This window comes from Canis aureus, chromosome 33, assembly GCF_053574225.1.
Source record: "Canis aureus isolate CA01 chromosome 33, VMU_Caureus_v.1.0, whole genome shotgun sequence".
NCBI lineage: Eukaryota > Metazoa > Chordata > Mammalia > Carnivora > Canidae > Canis > Canis aureus.
The window spans coordinates 34,406,736-34,424,413 of NC_135643.1; the positions used below are offsets into that span (position 1 = coordinate 34,406,736).

The 17,678-nt window shown below is 33.8% G+C and overlaps 1 protein-coding gene across 7 annotated transcripts in view; it reads left to right on the forward strand.

Annotated features, from left to right (window-relative positions):
• Positions 1 to 17,107, forward strand: part of LOC144303998 (peptidyl-prolyl cis-trans isomerase NIMA-interacting 4-like) — a 139,136-nt gene extending 122,029 nt beyond the window's left edge. For 6 of the 7 annotated variants that reach the window (XM_077882434.1, XM_077882435.1, XM_077882433.1 and 3 more), the window contains one exon: positions 16,642 to 17,107. In XM_077882434.1, the coding sequence (XP_077738560.1) occupies positions 16,642 to 17,082 (441 nt within the window). In that variant the 3' untranslated portion in view covers positions 17,083 to 17,107. Of the gene's footprint in view, positions 1 to 11,624; positions 11,694 to 16,641 lie in introns of all 7 variants that reach the window. The other variant, XM_077882439.1, reaches the window with a different exon arrangement.
• Positions 17,108 to 17,678: the final 571 nt, after the last annotated feature.

Sequence of the window (17,678 nt, forward strand, 5' to 3'; positions counted from 1 at the left end):
TGTTGTATGTCAGTCATGGGTGTTGTATGTAAGTGATGAATCACTGAATTCTATGCCTGAAACCAATATTGCACTGTATGTTAACTAACTAGAACTTAAATTAAAAAAAAAAAGAAAGAAAGAAAAAAATCATGAGGACATTAAAAAGAAATGATTTCACTAGAAAATGGAAACCTCAATTCTCTCAAAGCACTGTAATGCAGTTATTTCATAAGATAAATCTGATGAGTACTGCTTAGATTTGCTGTGTTTAGCCCTTTGAATCTGGATCCAGTGTGGACCTCCTACCTACCTATCAACTTATTTTCAGTCTCCCCTCTTCTGCCCACGTTAAAGCCTACAAAGGTGAAATTTTCCTCTGCATTTAACTAGCTCATCCAGGCTTCACTTTATCTGCCAAAGCAGACAGCAGACTATTTGGTTTTCACATTCTACACACTTCTTGTGCTAGTACCATATTCTCCTTATGATCCTGACATTATATGGTATGAACATTTGTGTTCAATATTTTCTTTTTTTTTTTGTAGGTTAAAATTAAAGTATTGTCTTATAAATAAAAAGCATTTGATAGCTTGCAGAGTGCTCGACAATGCATACCCTTGCGAAATAATAACCAAAGAGAACAATTATAGTAATTATAACCTTGATTATAATATTTTATTGTAAATCTTTCAGGCTATAAATCAGAGTAGGCTGTTAAAACTGATATTAGCTTAAACTTAACAGAACACACCCCTAGCTTCTGTCTCAGTAACTGAGTGTCCATTTTAAGTTTCACAGGCCTCATAAAGTTTAGTACAGTGACCTTTACTCCATTCTTTATATATATTAAACAAGGGGTTTATCTATTTTTCTTTTTTATCTTTATTGAGATTTAATTGACATATAATATTCTATTCATATCTGGTTTACATTTAAACCTCTATCAAGCTGCATAAGTTACAAATGTACTGCAGATAGTGCTATAATACGAGTGAATGTATAAAGTACATGAAGCAAAACTTCAAATACAGATATTTTAAACAATTTCAACAATTATTAAAATATAATTTTCTAAAATTTAATTTATAAACCCAGCCTATAAAGAAGAGCTATACAGTTCTCACCAGCAGTGCTAGCTTTCTTAGTTTTAAAACAATATAAAAATCTAGCAGTATATTCATTTCTTATCACTACTGTAATAAATTACCAAAAACACAAGGACTTGAAACAAAACAAATTTATTATCTTATGGTTCTGCAGGTCAAACATCTGACACAGATCTCACTGGGCTAAAATCAAGTTGTCAGCAGAGCTGCGTTCCCTTCTGGTTATTCTAGGGGACAATTTGTTTCCTTGCATTTTCTAGTTTGCCAGAGGTTACTAGCATTTTTTTCACTCCTGGACCCCTTCTCCTTCAAATCCAGCCATCAAGTCAAGTCTGCCTCATGTTACATCTTTCTGACCTTGCTTCCATTATCAAATTTCTTTCTTTGACTCTCTTCTTTTGCCTTCTTCCACTTTTAAGAATCCTTATGTTTACATTGGATCTACATGGGTAATCCAAAATAATCTCCTTATTTAAAGATTGTTGATTGGCAACTTTCATTCCCCTTTTCCATGTAATTTAGCATATTCACAGGTTCTAGGGATTAGGTCTGGTCATCTTTAATAGGATGTCATTTTGCCTACTATAAAAATTATCTTTACCAAATTAATTCTGAATCAATAGATACTCAAAACAAATATAGGATCTAAAAAGGAAACTTGCACAAAACTCTCTAGAACAGGTGTAACACTGTATGCAATTTCCAAGTGAGGCACTGCAGTTACCAAAAGAAAATGTTCATTTGAATTCACCTCTGTCCTAATCCATAGTATGTATTTCTTCCACTAATTATATTACATTGTATAACAGTTGTATCTATAAAGTATGTTCTGGAGATGTATTAGTTAACTTCTTGGTTACTTAAAACTGTCTTTAAGCATTCATGACTTCATGTATCAGTGGCAATGAATGCCTTCTCCATAGTTAATCTCAGTGAGGTCAGTGGATTTGTTTAAGAAGCTTTTTGTTGGAAACCAGAGATTCAAGCTCTTAGTGTTTTATCGTGGTATAGTTAAAACATTAATTCTGTCACATTTATAATGGGAACTTTGTATGAAAGAATACAAAACACTCCTTGACCCTCTCTCTTGCAGTAAGAGTTAGTGTGCTCTCTTGTTTGGCTGGGGTTAACTTTAAGCAGCAATTTAACAGAGACATTTTGGAGACCTCACTTGCTGATACATAAGAAGCAGGCACTTATTTGCATAATGCATCCTGCCAAGTTCAAGTGAATACAATAGCATAATTGAACACACTTTAGTTAAATAAGAGAACAGAGAAATCCAAAAGAACAAATTTGTCAAGAACAAACTTTGTCGGTACTCAAAAGAAATGATTTTTTTTCTTTACATATAGTTCTAAGAATTGTTTGTGGTAATTAAAAATATATATATTATTGAAGTATTCTGTATGGGCCCCTACAGTTTTATAAACAAATGGCGTGTCACATGAACATTTTATATCTGAAATCAATTTATGTCCTAGTAGAAATCTAGCACACTGCTTTGTGTATTGGAGACACTCTATAAATATTTGAAAATTAATACTTAAATTCAAAATATAAGCCTAAGGAAGAAGACATTTATATTAATAGAGCTAATATCTACAAAAGAAATTAAACTAATGGATCAAATGAGAAATCAAGAGGAAGTAAAAGATACCTTGAGATGAATGAAAATGGAAAGGTAACTTACCAAGATTTATGGAATGCAGCAAAAGCAGTTCTAAGAGAGTTCACAGTGACAAATACCTATCTCAAGAAACAAGAAATGTCTTAGCCTATTTTTATACCTTAAGGAACTAGGAAAAGAAAAACAAATGAAGCTCAAGTTAGAAGGAAGGAAACAACAAAGATTAGAGCAAAAATAAATGAAACAGAGACTTAAAAGACATTAGAAAAGATCAGTGAAACTAAGAGCTGGTTCTTTGAAAAGATAAGCAAAATTGGCAAACCTTTAACTAGAATTACCAAGAAAAAAAGGGAGGGCTCAAATAAAGTCAGAAATGAAAGAAATGTTACAATTGATACTACAGAAGCATGAACAACAATCATGAGACTGCTATGAACAATTATATGGTAACAAATTGGACACCTGGAAGAAATGGATACATTCCTAGAAACATACAACCTATCAAGACTGAATCAAGATGAAATAAAAAATCTGAACAGTTTGAAAACGGATTCTATTTCTTTATTAGTAATCAAAAACTTCCCAACAGAGTCCAGGACCAGAGTGCTTAACTGGTGAATTCCAAGAAACATTTGAAGAAGAATTAATGCCAAACTATGTCAAACATTTCCAAAACATGGAAGAGGAGTGAGCTTCCCCAAACTTCGTTAACAAGGCCAGCATTATCCTAATACCAAAGCAGATAAAAGAAAATTACAGGCCAATATCCCTGATAAACATTGCTACAAATATCTTCAACAAAATATTAGCAAACTGAATTTAAAAATACATTAAAAGGATTATACAATATGATTAAATGGGATTTATTCCAAAAATGCAAAAACAGCTCAATATCCACAAATCACACAATGTGAAATACCAAATTAAAATGAAGGACAGGGATCCCTGGATGGCTCAGCGGTTTAGTGCCTGCCTTCGGCCCAGAGTGTGATCCTGGAGACCTGGGATCGAGTCCCACATTGGGCTCCCTGCATGGAGCCTGCTTCTCCCTCTGCCTGTGTCTCTGCCTCTCTGTCTCTCTCTGTGTCTCTCATTAATAAATAAATAAAATCTTAAAAAATAAATAAAATGAAGGACAAAAATCGTATCACTTCAATAGATGCAGAAAAGTCATTTGACAAAATTTAACATCCATTTGTGATAAAAAAAAATCTTAACAAAACAAGTATAGAGGGAACATACAACATAATAAAGGCCATGTATGACAAGCTTACAGCTAACACCATATTCAATGGTAAAAAGCTAAAAGTTTTTCCTCCTAAGATCAGGGATATGACAAGGATGCTCACTTTTACCTCTTTCAATGAACATAGTGCTAGAAGTCCTAGCCAGAGTAATTGAGCAAGGAAAAGAAGTAAAAGATAGCCAAACTGGAAAGGAAGAAGTGAAACTGTCACTATTTGCAGATGACATATTACATATAGAAACCCTAAAGACTCCATCTATTAGAACTAATAAATGGATTCAGTAAAGTTGCGGGATACAAAATCAATACATAAAAATCAGTTGCATTCTAGGCACTAATAAGCTATCAAAGAAATTAAGAAGAAAATCCCATCTATAACTGCACCAAAAAGGGGGAAAAATACCTAGGAATAAATTTAACTGAGAAGGTAAAAGACCTGTATTTGAAAACCACAAGACATTCCTGTATTTGTGAAGACACAAATAAATGGAAAGAAATAATGTGCTTATAGATTGGAAGAATTAATATTTTTAAAATGTCCATTTTTCCCAAAGCAATATAAAGATTCAGGGCAATCCCTATCAAGGGCATTTTTCACAGAAACAGAGGAAAAATCCTAAAATTGAATGGAACCATGAAACCATGAGAGATTCCAAATAGCTGAAGCAATATTGAGAAAGAACAAAGCAGGAAGCACATACTCTTTGATTTAAAACTATATTACAAAACTGTAGTAATGAAAACAGTATAGTATTTTCATGAAAATAAACACATAAATCAATGGAACAGGATAAAGAGCCCAGAATTAAACCTAGACATGTACGATTAATTAATTTATGGGAAGGAAGTGTGAATGTGTAATGGAGGAAGACAATCTCTTCAATAAATGCTGTTGGGAAAACTGGACAACCACATGCAAAGAATGAAGCTAGAGTACTATCTTATACACAAAAAATAACTTAAAATGGATTAAAGACTTGAACATAAGAAACTAAAACCATAGTTTTAAACCCTGAGGCTCTTAGAAGAAAATATAGAAAGTGTAAATATATAAATATATATATATATACACACACACAATAGGATATTATTCAGCCATAAAAAGAATGAAACCTTGCCATTTATGACATGGATGGACCTCAAGGGCATTACACTATGTAAAATAAGTAGGATACAGACAAATACCATGTGATCTCTCTTATATGTAGAATCTTTAAAAAACAAACAAAAAAATAAATAAAACTAAACTAAGCTCATTGATACAGGTTGGTGGTTTCCAGAGGCAGGGGTTGGGGGTAGAAAAAAATAAATGAACCATTTTGTTGTTGTCATTTAAATTTAATAAACAAGTTTAAATAAATTGAATAAAAAATGACATTGATACACTTTGTGAAGTTAAATATTTACATGTGTTACAGAAAATTGGAGAATACTTTTATAGCTCAGTTATGGGGAAATATGCAATAGCTTTTTTATAGCTTAGTTATGAGGAAAATATCCAATAACTAAATTTTGCTGCATTATTCTAAGCACATGAAATCATCAACTGCAAAATGCCTTACATACAACTGAGGAATCTGTTAGGACTTTCACTGATAACGACATTGACTTTTAGATTTTTTGAGGCTATTTAAAGAAGTTTTAAAAAGTTTACTGTTGAGGGACACCTGAGTGGCTCAGTGGTTGAGCATCTGCCTTTGGCTGAGGTTGTGATCCCAGGGTCCGGGGATCGAGTCCTGCATCAGGCTCCCCAGAGGGAGCCTGCTTCTCTCTCTGCCTGTATCTCTGCCTCTTGTGTCTCTCATGAATAAATAAATAAAATATTTTTAAAATAAATAAATAAAAGTTAACTGTTCCAATAGAGTTAGACTTAACTTTGAATTATGTCAGCTGTCAGCATTAAAGTACAAAATAGCTATAAGTATAGGAGATAAATACAAGTGTCCACTGTGAGACTGATGACAGGTATCTACTTAAATAAGACTCCCACCCCTCCCCCCAAAGGACAGTTCTCTGATTGGATGTTTTTTTTTTCCACTGAAGTAAAAATCCATGAATTATCTCATAATATAAAAAGAAATGGAAATTTCTTATAAGATGGCTATCCATTTAAAATTGGAAGTGGAAGGATGGCTCAGCGGTTTAGTGCCGCCTGCATGCAGCCCAGGGCTTGATCCTGGAGACCCGGGATCGAGTTCAATGTCGGGCTCCCTGCATAGAGCCTGCTTCTCCCTCTGGTTGTGTCTCTGCCTCTCTATGTCTCTCATGAATAAATAAATAAAATGTTTTTAAAAATAAAAAATAAAATAAAAAATAAAATTGGAGGTGGATGGGGATACCCTATTTCATAGTAATTTAATTATTTAAAGAGAAAAAAATCAAGTTTTATGGATAAGTGAGCTGGGAAACTTCACTTTGGGCTTTTTTATTTCACTCTGATATTCCTTAAAGGAAACAAGCAAACTTGACAAGGCATCATACTATGTGTTGGATATTATGGTCATCCCACAAGTATGTGCGGATCACCTACAATATGACATGCACAAGTATTTATTAAGAGCCTGCTATTTGCTAAGCTGTGCACTAGACGCTGAGAATAAAAGAACAACACCAGTCTCTTAACTGAAGGAGTTTATAGTGTACAGATGCCTACTTAGGCACAAGCTATAGAGATAAGCATGTTCACTTGTACTTCCTGTCCTTAAGAAATCACCTTGAAAGGGTACCAGAAAGCTTTTAAAATGGCTTTCTTTGGAACTTGAAGCACATATTGTAATATTCCAAATGGAAGCATATGACACGTTCTCTATACATTTCTCCTCTACCCCTCAACTGAAACCTGGCTGACCTCCAAATACTGACTTCATTGTAGTCCTTCAAAAACAAGCTTGTTTATTCACCTACATCCCAAATTCCTAAAGCAATTTCAGCATTCTTCTAGTTTCACTTCACCAGTTCTAGATCATTATTCTCCTACACTCATGCAAGAAAAACCCCTTCACCCTTTATAGTTTATGGTATCCAAATTTGCCATCCTCTAAACTGATTCCTTTCTGTTACTTTTCTGGCAAATGTGTCCTTCTCTATATTTATTGAGGGGTTTGGCCCACAGCTGACATTCTTCTTTACATCTCCTTTTTCTCCATTTCTGAAAGATTTCCATATGTAAGCAGAGTTCCTACCCCTCTAGTCACATTATTTGATCTTCAAATCCACTCACTTTCATCACTATTGTGGTTCAGTAGACACTCCCAAGGCAGCACACTGGAAGTTACCCCCTGGAAGTTTCCCAATCCAGGAATTTTAACATCCCACAGACCCTTCATTTATGGAACGCTCTTTCCTTTCTGAGTCTCCTTCTAAGTATCCTTGATCTTTGACTGAATTGATGGTTTGGTCCCCCTACCTTTCCAGTGGTCTGCTTCTTTATACTTTAGAGATTTTGTGATTCTTAACTTCCTGTACTTTCTCTGAGGTTCTTATGAATCCTTTGCCCCATGCATATCTTCTCTGTTGACTTGCTGATGTCTAAACCATCAGTCTTCGTCTCACCTCATCAGCTCTCTTCATATTGTTGCGGAGCAATGCTAGAGAAAATATCACAACTACACAATTGTTGGTCTCCAGAGTGCATGCTCTGTAATTTCAGCTGGCCTTTCAATACAAATAAAAAATAAGCATCCCTGCTCAGCTGCTTCTTCCATTTTTTACTTCCATCTTCCAGCTCTCACAGGTACCAAGCCAATCTTCCAATAACCCTCCTCTTATTCCTTCTTGATCAGGCTGTCTGTTATTTGGCAACTCTGCTTTACACTTGAGGGTCAAGTCTCTACTCTTTAATATCTTATTTTCCCTTTTAGAAAAAAAAAAAAAAAGTGGCCAGTAATTTGGATCCAATGTATCTCCTCCTCTCCAAAGTCATTTTGCTGCATTAATTATCTTTTATCTGTTAGATTCTTTCTTAGCATGTATAATTATGCTTATCTCTTCCTTTGGCAAAGGAGAGGTGTGTCTGTCCTTAACACCCATCATTGTGGCACAAACTTTTCTGTTTTATTGGTTTTTTTTTTATATGCTTAATCAAATTTCCTGAAAACATAATTTATATGTAGTTACTGTATTCCTTCACAAATCATTCACTTTTCATTTTCTAATTACTTAGAAAATGCTAATTACTTAGTAGTAACCTTATAAAATCATTTTCTTTCATTGACTTACAGGTAAAATCAAAAGATTGAAATAGACTATAGTCCCAAACTGCTTTGAAACAGCCTTGTTTCAAGTATAATTTTCAAACACAAACTACATGCCACTTGTGTAAGCATATGTTAGTATACTTGTCTGAGGCAAGGTCGCACTGTGTTCATTTAATTAGACTCCTTGATTCCTATCTTTGGAGTTTTTCAGGACAATTACCAATGAATCAATGGTAAAAGCTAGATTTGCAGCCAATTCAGAAGAGTTCTACATTTTTCCCACCTCATTTCCTGTTGTACATTGCAAATACAGAGATAAGAGAAATTTTTAAGCCTTAAACCTTTTGTAATTTTGTGAGAATGAGTGTTGAGAAGAATCAGATATCATAATCAAAATATTGCCATAAAATGATTATGTTCCAAAGAAGGTTTAATTTTATACAAATACACCAGGATATAAAATAAAGAATTTTAAAAATGTGCTGCACTGTCTTAGGTTAAATCTAATTTTCTTTTTCTCTACAGATTGGACACTGTTCTATTTTTACTGCTCAGGCTATCACTTTCCTAAAGCAGTTGAATAAGCCCTAGAGGACAAAGGTGTCACTCTGAAGGGCGTGAGCTTTGCAGTAGGGAAGCTATTGGAATTCTATTCTGTTGACTCAGTGTCTCCTCAGGTCAGATGAGTGAGAGAAGTTGAGCCCATCAGCAGATTTACACCCACTGCATACACTCATCCTGAGTCAAACAGGGCAATGGTATCCCCAGAAATTCCAACTTATGGGCAGTATATCCAACTTGAATGGTAACACTGAAGACACCATTCAGTGATCTGTAGCAATTCTCACTTTAAATATGGATTTTTATAGAAGAGTATGTGTGGCCTAAAGCAAAGATGGAATAGTAATAAGATTGATGTTCCATAATATGGAACACAAAATATCTAGTCCCATTATTTAAATAGAATCATACCAAGTACACAATATCTAAAAATACAGGCCTTTAAATTTAGAATTAAACTTGATGCACTGCAAGTTCCTGAAGCTTCAGTGAACATGAGACTATATCCAAGTGCTATATTCTGTGAAATATAAATTGCTCCAGTAAGTTTTAGAAAAAGTTTCAACAACCATAAAAGGTGACCTAACCTCTTATAATGAAGATTTTCTACTTAAACTTTAGCTAACCAAGCAACTAAATTGACACCATATTTTCCTAGCTTTCAAATTATATACGATTTTATTGTACTTTTCAGGTTCAATAATATTGGGTCTGAGACTCAGCATGGAAAGGATCAATAAAATAAAGAACAAATTTGATTGTGGCTGCAGTGACTAAGTTTGTACCTTATAGGGTAGGGTCATTCTTCTTCCTTCAGGCAGAATTCATTTAAATGTTCAGAAAAAGTACAATTCTATGCTTACTAAGTATTTCTATAGAAGAAGGAACCAAGAATTCCCACCACTGATAAATGATAACACAGTCTGAAAGCTTCAATTATCAGGAAAATTTGGCATTTTCCAGTAGAGTATAATGACCAATGCACAATACCCTTGACACCTTAAAAAAATTTCCTGTTACCTTCCTTCTTTTACCCTTCAAAGGTCTCAACTCTATAATTTTTTATTGAGATGTATTGATATATATTAGTTTCAGCAGTACATGATTCAACATTTATATATATTGTGAAATGATCACCACAATAAGTCTAGTTGATATCCATCACCACACAGTTACAAATCTTGTTTTTTTTGTGATGAGAATGTTGAAGATCTATTTTTTGACTTTCAAATATATAATACAATATTATTAATTATGGTCACTGTGCTATATATTACCAGGACTTACCTATCTCATAACTGCAACTTCATACCTTTGACCAGTTTCACAAAATGGGTGTTTCTTTGTTATCATCTTTACTTAAAAGATTAACAAGTCACAACCAGAGGTGTCATCCCAGCTATTTTCTCTTCATCTCCTCTGTCCCATAATTATTTATTATATATACTATATTTATTCTTGTGTTTTCTCCTAAGTGGAATATTTCTATTTTACAGTAGGGTTTCATTTCCAATTTGTTCTTTAGTTTATTAAGGTGATTTAGAGTTCTCAAATGCTAACCACATTATAGAACAGAATGAGACTCACATCATAAAAATAGTGCCAAAAGCATCATGAGGATTCAAAAAACTGAGATGTCATTTCTATCTATGTAGATCAGAGTAGGCTTCACAGAGTAAAATCTGAGCCAGAGGGGATAGAATTTGTCAGGCAACATAGACATAAAGAGAAAACATTGTAGCAAGAATGTAGGCAAGTATAAAAGGTATGAGGATGCTGGGTGTTTATAAGAAAAAGTTGTTCAGTTTGCCTTAAATATAAAATGAAGAGTTTAAGGAGGTTGAGGGGAGGATTATTGATTTTTTATCAAAATTATAAAAATATAATGATATAGTTCTCCCATTGCTGATCTGAAAGAAGAAAATACATAAAATACAATCTCTGGTTAAGCTTCTAAGATGAGCTCTCAAGAAAATAATATTCATTTTGAGATAATAAGTTCTGATTACTTGGAAGAAGACAAATATTTTGACACTTTCTTTTAGAGTATAAGGAAAATTATGTAGAATTCTTTAGTGACACTTAGGACAGCAATAAAATATTTAGCAATCCATTTGTGTTTGGGCACCTACAGTATTGATATAATTTGCATCCCTTGCTGATAGTGGTCTATTCAGTTTAGGTATCTAGTTTAAGGATCAGAAGACAATTAATAATTAATAACAAGCTCAAATGACTTACCTGATATCCTTCTATAGTATTAGCTGCTTGTTTCATGCACTTTACATCAATACTGCTAAATCAAAACAAAAGTTACTAAACATGTAAAGAAAAGTACAAGGATACTTTTAAAACTCTGCAATATCTGCGGTTTTTCTTTGTTATGTAATTCTTTTTAAGGTTATAGAGTGAATAATTTTCTAAACACTCCAGTTCCATAAATGATGTAAATATCACCTGGATTAAGTTATTTTTAATAATTGGAAAGGGAAATGTTTACTAGGACATACTGAAATTGCTACTTCACTACCACTTTAAAATTAGTATTTTAATTTTGTCATTTTTTTGCTTGTTTTGACATATTTAGAAATACTGTGATGAATGACAAAGAAGATATTATTATGTTTAATACATCCTAGGACTTCTTTATGTACTTCCCCAAATGATTAATACTCTGGACTTAAATATATTTTCATTAATGCTTTTTTTCCATTTTCCTGTGCAAAATTTATTGCACACCATAAGAACTTGTTTTCACTGGATTTTAGATTCCAAAGGAACCAAACCAATGCTTATACTCAAAAATATATGATGATATTAAGGTAATGTGTGGCAAACAACCAATGATACAACCTCTTAAACAAAAGATATCTTCAAATTCTGTTTCTGTCATTTTTTTTTAGAGATGATAGAAGAGGAGTACATGCCGGCTATATTGCATATAAGAGCTTTCTTATAAAACATCATTATAGGTGGGTTGATAACATCTTGAAAACTGAAGAAGTAAAAGAAACACACACTTTACTTCAGTATCTGAGTTTTGACTAAACATGAATTAGAGATAATTTTGGCTTAAAAGAGATCTGGTAATAAGAATATTTTAGTTTGGGATATTGCTATTTTTTGCCCTTAGGTAATATTAAAAAAAATTGAGCCAACAATAATTAAGCAGCTGTCTTTCTGAATGAGTCTTAATAATAAATGTTCTACTGAAAAGTAAGTGCCCAGTTTTGGTTAACAACCCTCAGGCATTTTTATGGAAATATGAAAATAGTGAGAATCATTATAAAAAATCTGAACTATTCATGTATTTATTTACTTAAAAATATTAAGCATCTACTATATGCTTAGCGTTGTTCTAGGTGACAAGCTGTAAATTTAAGAACACGCTGACTTTGGGGGTACCTGGATGGTTCAGCTGGTTAAGCATCTGACTCTTGGTTTCAGCTCAGGTCATAGGTTGTGCGATGGAGCCCCACATCATGCTAATTGCTCAGTGGGGAATCTGCTTCAAAGATTCTCTCCCTCTGCCCCTCCTCCTGTGCGATTGCTCCCTCCCTCTCTCTCTCTCTCTAAAAATAAATCTTTGAAAAAAAAAAGAACATGCTGACTTTGTTTTACAAAAAAGGTAACTACAGTTACATTTTCACTTACAGAAGGGAATATTTAAGAAAAATAGCCTATAAATAAAAATGGTTGATCTATAATCAATTTTCTCTTGGTACTTAAATTCATTAATTTAGTTACAATCAAACCATCACTTTGGTGTACATGTTTGATAATTTCAAAGTCCAATAAATGGTTGTTTCATGTCAGACATACCCTTGTTAAAAAAGTCATCATCAGTAAAATGTGTCAATTGAATAATTACTAAAATCTTAACATTTCAGCAAATAGATCTTAACTACTCTAAAAAAGAGTAGTTACAGATAAATAGGTCTAAAAGCAATAGTTGGTCAGGGTTCCACTTTCCTTTGCATATTCACAGTATCACTAAAAGTAAAATAGCTGTTTGTCTATACAGATGTATTTCTAATTCGTGACAAATTAGAAATTAGCCACGTTAATTTTTAAAGCCAAATTAGAACAAATAACTATTGACCAGCTAATCAAAAACAAGGACGTTTCTTTATAAAAATAATTGATTACCTTTGAAACAAGTTAAATAGGTTTTTATATAAATAAATACTAATAAATATAGATGAATAACTAAATATATTTTTACAAAATGAGTTAAGAGACTGGATTTTAGACAGTTTTGGTTCATATCCTCATGCTTCAACTTAATTCCTGCATGTCCTTGGGAAAATTATTTATCCTTTTGTGACTTATTTTTATCAATATTCCTACAGCCCAGATTCAAGCATTCTGAAGAAGGAAATGACACTTAGATACCGGTTGCTAATTTCAGCCCTATATTGCATCCTGTAGGAATGCATCCCGACTTTATAGGGAATATTCCTCCACATATGTTTAATAGAGCCCTCCTTGCTCTTTCCATTTTCCTGTCTCCCAACTGGTAAAATTACTGAACATAAGCAGGCCATTCTATCAAATCCAGTAGGTTAATACTAGGTAATAGGAAATAAAGTAAGTCTATCAAATTCCATGGATATGAGCCCATTGCTACATTTTGCTATAAAAGGTTAGCTTAGCTATTATCTGATGTTGTTGAGATACCATGGCAAATGGATGAGGCTTTCTGTAAATCCACAGATGGTGTTGCTGGCAGAAAGTCTATGGATAGAGATTGCCTATTAAAGCCAGAATCCATGCCTATATCTAAAGCCAATTTTATATCCCTTCTGTATTAGAAAAGATCCAATAACATCAATCTGCCACCAGAGGTCTAGCTGGTCCCCGCCCCCCCGCCCCCCGCCGCGGGAATGGTGATATTCAAACCTCTCAGTAGTTGGCAGGCTGAGCACTTAGCCCAGACTGTAGTCATATTAACCTTGATAAAGGGGAGTCCATGTTCTTGAGCCCATGAATAGCATCCATCTCTCTAATAGTAACACACTATTTCCCCAACATTGGAATTCATTAAGCAAGTACAGGGGTGGTTGGGGGAAAGAGATTGACTAGTACTCACAGGATAGTTCATTTGGTTCATCTAATTTGAGATCTTTAGACCCAGGCATTTATCAGAACTGACCTGAAGACTTACAGCATTCCTCAGCAGGTATCTGTAGCACTCTCTCTGCCACTATTCTCCTGTCTCCTGGGTGAATTCTAGACTTCTTGCCTCCACTCCTCCTAGACTCTGGGCTTCCTCTCCAACTTAGAGATATTGCTAGAAGTCTCCCCCAGCTTTTAAATTGTCTCTTCTATGGTGTGGAAATTCTCTCTAGGCAGTAATCTAGAGTGATCAACTACTTGCCACCTCAAAAAAAAAAAAAAAAAAAAGGGAAGGAAGAAAGAAAGAAAAACTTATTTAGCTATTTGATCAAAGAGAAAGTTATAAAAATTACAAACTATGAAAAACACAATTAAAATGTTGTATATCCAAATAATAATCTGATCAAAGCTCTAGTTAGAGGTAAATTAATGGCCCTAAACTGCTTTTTTATCAATGAGGAAAAAGAAAAAGAATAAATCTTATGTTTAGTACAAGAAATCAGAAGGGAAATAATAACAAAACCTAACAGACAAAAAATATAAATAATGATTAAAATAAAAATGAAATAAAAAATACAATTCTTAAAAAAAAGAAAAAATACAACTCTAAGGACTTAAAAATCATTACACATTAGCAAAATGAGGAAAAAATATTTTAAAATATTTATTGAATATTGAATATTTATTATAGCCCATTTCTATAACAGCTGCATGCTGCTCTTTACTCTCATCCGTCAGAACCATTTCTTGTATATGTTATCATTTGTTACTCCATTTGATTTTCTGCTTTACAAATCAAGTCTCCATCTTTGAAGTCAGACTTTGAAGTAGACAGGTTAAAGCCTGTACTGTACGGTGACTGATCTTAGCTCTGACTTTGGTTCTGCCAATCATTGCCACCTTGAGCAAGTCACCTCATATCTTTGAGACTTAGTTTTCTAACAGTTTAAGTGGAAGTGCTAATACTTATCAACCAAAAACTTGTAATTAGGTCTAAATAAAACACATAAAAGAACCTACCAAAGAGCCTGACTCACAGTAGGTTGTGATTAAGTAGTTTCTCTTTTCTTTACCTTTATCTGTCTTGGTGATCTTTTTTTGATGCTACTACTTGGAGTCCTTATTTATATTTTTTCTCCGTATGAAATAGGTACTTGTAATATTAGTCCCTCTCTTCTGAACAGGCCTACCTCATGTACCAACTATCTAATGCATCCTTTTTATCTAGCCTTCTTATCCCTGATGACAGTATCCCCTTTTAAAATAGCACGTTGATTTTCTTGCTTTCCAAACCAGACCACAGATCAGTATGCAGAATTCATGCAATATGCAATCAAGCATGGTCAGGCATTTTTAAACAAAAATGTATCCAGTGTTCAGTTTACTTGTTAAAGATTGGAGTCCTTGGATGATAAATTACATTTGTGGGAGGCAATGATCGGAGAAATAAAGAGAATGAGATTTGCAGTCAAGTATATTTTGATTCTAATATGAGCATAACCAAACCAACTTTTGCTACATTATACCAATTATTTTACTTCTGTGACCCTCAAGTTTTTCTTTTAGAAAAAAAGGAAATAAGATTTATCTTTTGAAGTTATTGGAAGGACTAAATAACTTAATGCATGCCAAACATGGTTATAGTTCCTATAATAAAGACAAGGTACTTGATCCCCTTTGTATTTTTATGAACAGGAGGGCCAAGTTCAGGTGTTATTTATTCATTTCTCACTCTTCCCATCAAGAGTTTACTTGGAACTACCATATGCCAGGCCTTGTAATGAAGCTCTTGGAATTCAATAGTGAATAATTTCTGTTTCAAGGAGTTTATAGTGCAGTGGTGGGGAGGGGGGGGGAAGGAGACAGAAACTAGTCATTTACAATTTAAATATTCCTTAAGAATATGTTGCCTGCCTACTTAAGCAATTATATTAATAGAAATATTATGTAAGCCACATATAATTTTAAGTTTTCTATTAGCTGGATTGAAAAAGTAAAAAGAAAAAAATTACTTTTAAGTATATTTGATTAAGCATATTTCAAATAATCATTTGAGATGTAATCAATATAAAAATCACTAATAAAATATTTTACATTTTTCTTTTGGTGCTAAGTCTATGTTTATTTTATATTTACAGTGCATATTGATTCTTGGTAGCCACATTTCAAGTGCCCAGTAGTCCCATATAGCCGGTGGCTACAATATTAGCACAATTTTAGAAAATGCCAAAATATATGAGATATACTTCTGGCCTTCAACAAGTTTACGATGTTGTAGGAAAAAATTAAGAGATCTACTTGAATAGCTACAATACTCTGTATGTTGTATCAATGGTACAAATCAAATCAATTATTTATTTGTATAAGTCCACCTAAAATCAATAATTTCTGGATGATGATAATAATGATAATAAGCATGAATTTAGCACTTACTATATGCCAGGAATTGTGTTACATATAATACTATTATCCTCATAAGAGGCCTATGATATTTACTAATTTTATAGAAGAAAGAACTGAGGTCCATGGAGGGTAGGTATCCTGACAAAGTCGCAAAGCTTTAAGTAGAAAATACAAGAGGTTAAGTTCAACATTGATTCCAGAGTCAATGTGCTTAATTGAGGCAGTCGGCCTTCAAATTGGACACCTGAAATTAATTTAGTACCATATATTAATTATACTGAAATTAAAACAAAACCAAAAAACACCATACAAACCAATTAGAAAATACAACCCAAGTATCTTATACTACTAACTAAAGAATTTGAGTTTAATTGTTGTGCTTTTTAAAATGGCTTATAGGTGCGGCAAAGGAAGCCATTGAGGGTTCGGTCGCAGTTTTCGGAGATGCCGCCCAAGGGAAAGAGCGGTTCCAGGAAAGGGGGGACAGGGGGAGCCGCCTCCGGGAGTGACAGTTCTGACAAGAAGGCCCAGGGTCCCAAAGGGGGTGGTAATACAATAAAGGTTAGACACATTCTGTGTGAAAAACATGGGAAAATCATGGAAGCCATGGAAAAGTTAAAGTCTGGAATGAGATTCAATGAAGTGGCCACACAGTATAGTGAAGATAAAGCCAGGCAAGGGGGCGACTTGGGTTGGATGACCAGAGGTTCCATGGTGGGACGATTTCAAGAAGCAGCATTTGCCTTGCCTGTAAGTGGGCCAGATGAGCCTGTGTTTACCGACCCTCCAATTAGGACAAAATTTGGATATCATATTATTATGGTTGAAGGGAGAAAATAAAATGGTATGAAAGACTGAAAAAAAATGGCTTATAAACTCTATTGGTATTGGTATTGGTATCTATAAGGATTAAGTTCAGTTGAGAATAATAGAAACTACACCCAGAGAATGGCTTAAACTAATAATAAAATGATTTCTAATATGACAAAAAATCCAGAGAAGAGCAGGACTAGAGCTGATAAGGTGGCCTAGAGATGTCCATAGAAATCCAGGGTCTTTGTATATTTCTTTCCAGTTAACCTTAATTGATGGTGTTTATCTTTGTCATCTGAAAATGACTTTTGTATCCCAAGCATGCTTCTGTGTTCTATACATACGAATGGGAGAACAGCAGAGTGAAACGGACACAAGAATTAGGCCAAGAGAATTGGCTAATTCAACAGCTTTCCCTGAAGTCACATAGTATGAATTCAGCTTATATTTCTACCCAGAAATTTGTTATAATGGACACTTGTAAGGAAACCAGGAAAGTGTGTTTTGTTTTGTTTTGTTTTTTTTCACTAGGTACACTGCTTCCTTATCCAAGTGGGGAAGAAGGAAAGAAAAATCTAGCAATATCTCTACACAATGATCCTGTATTCAGCAAACTTACCCTG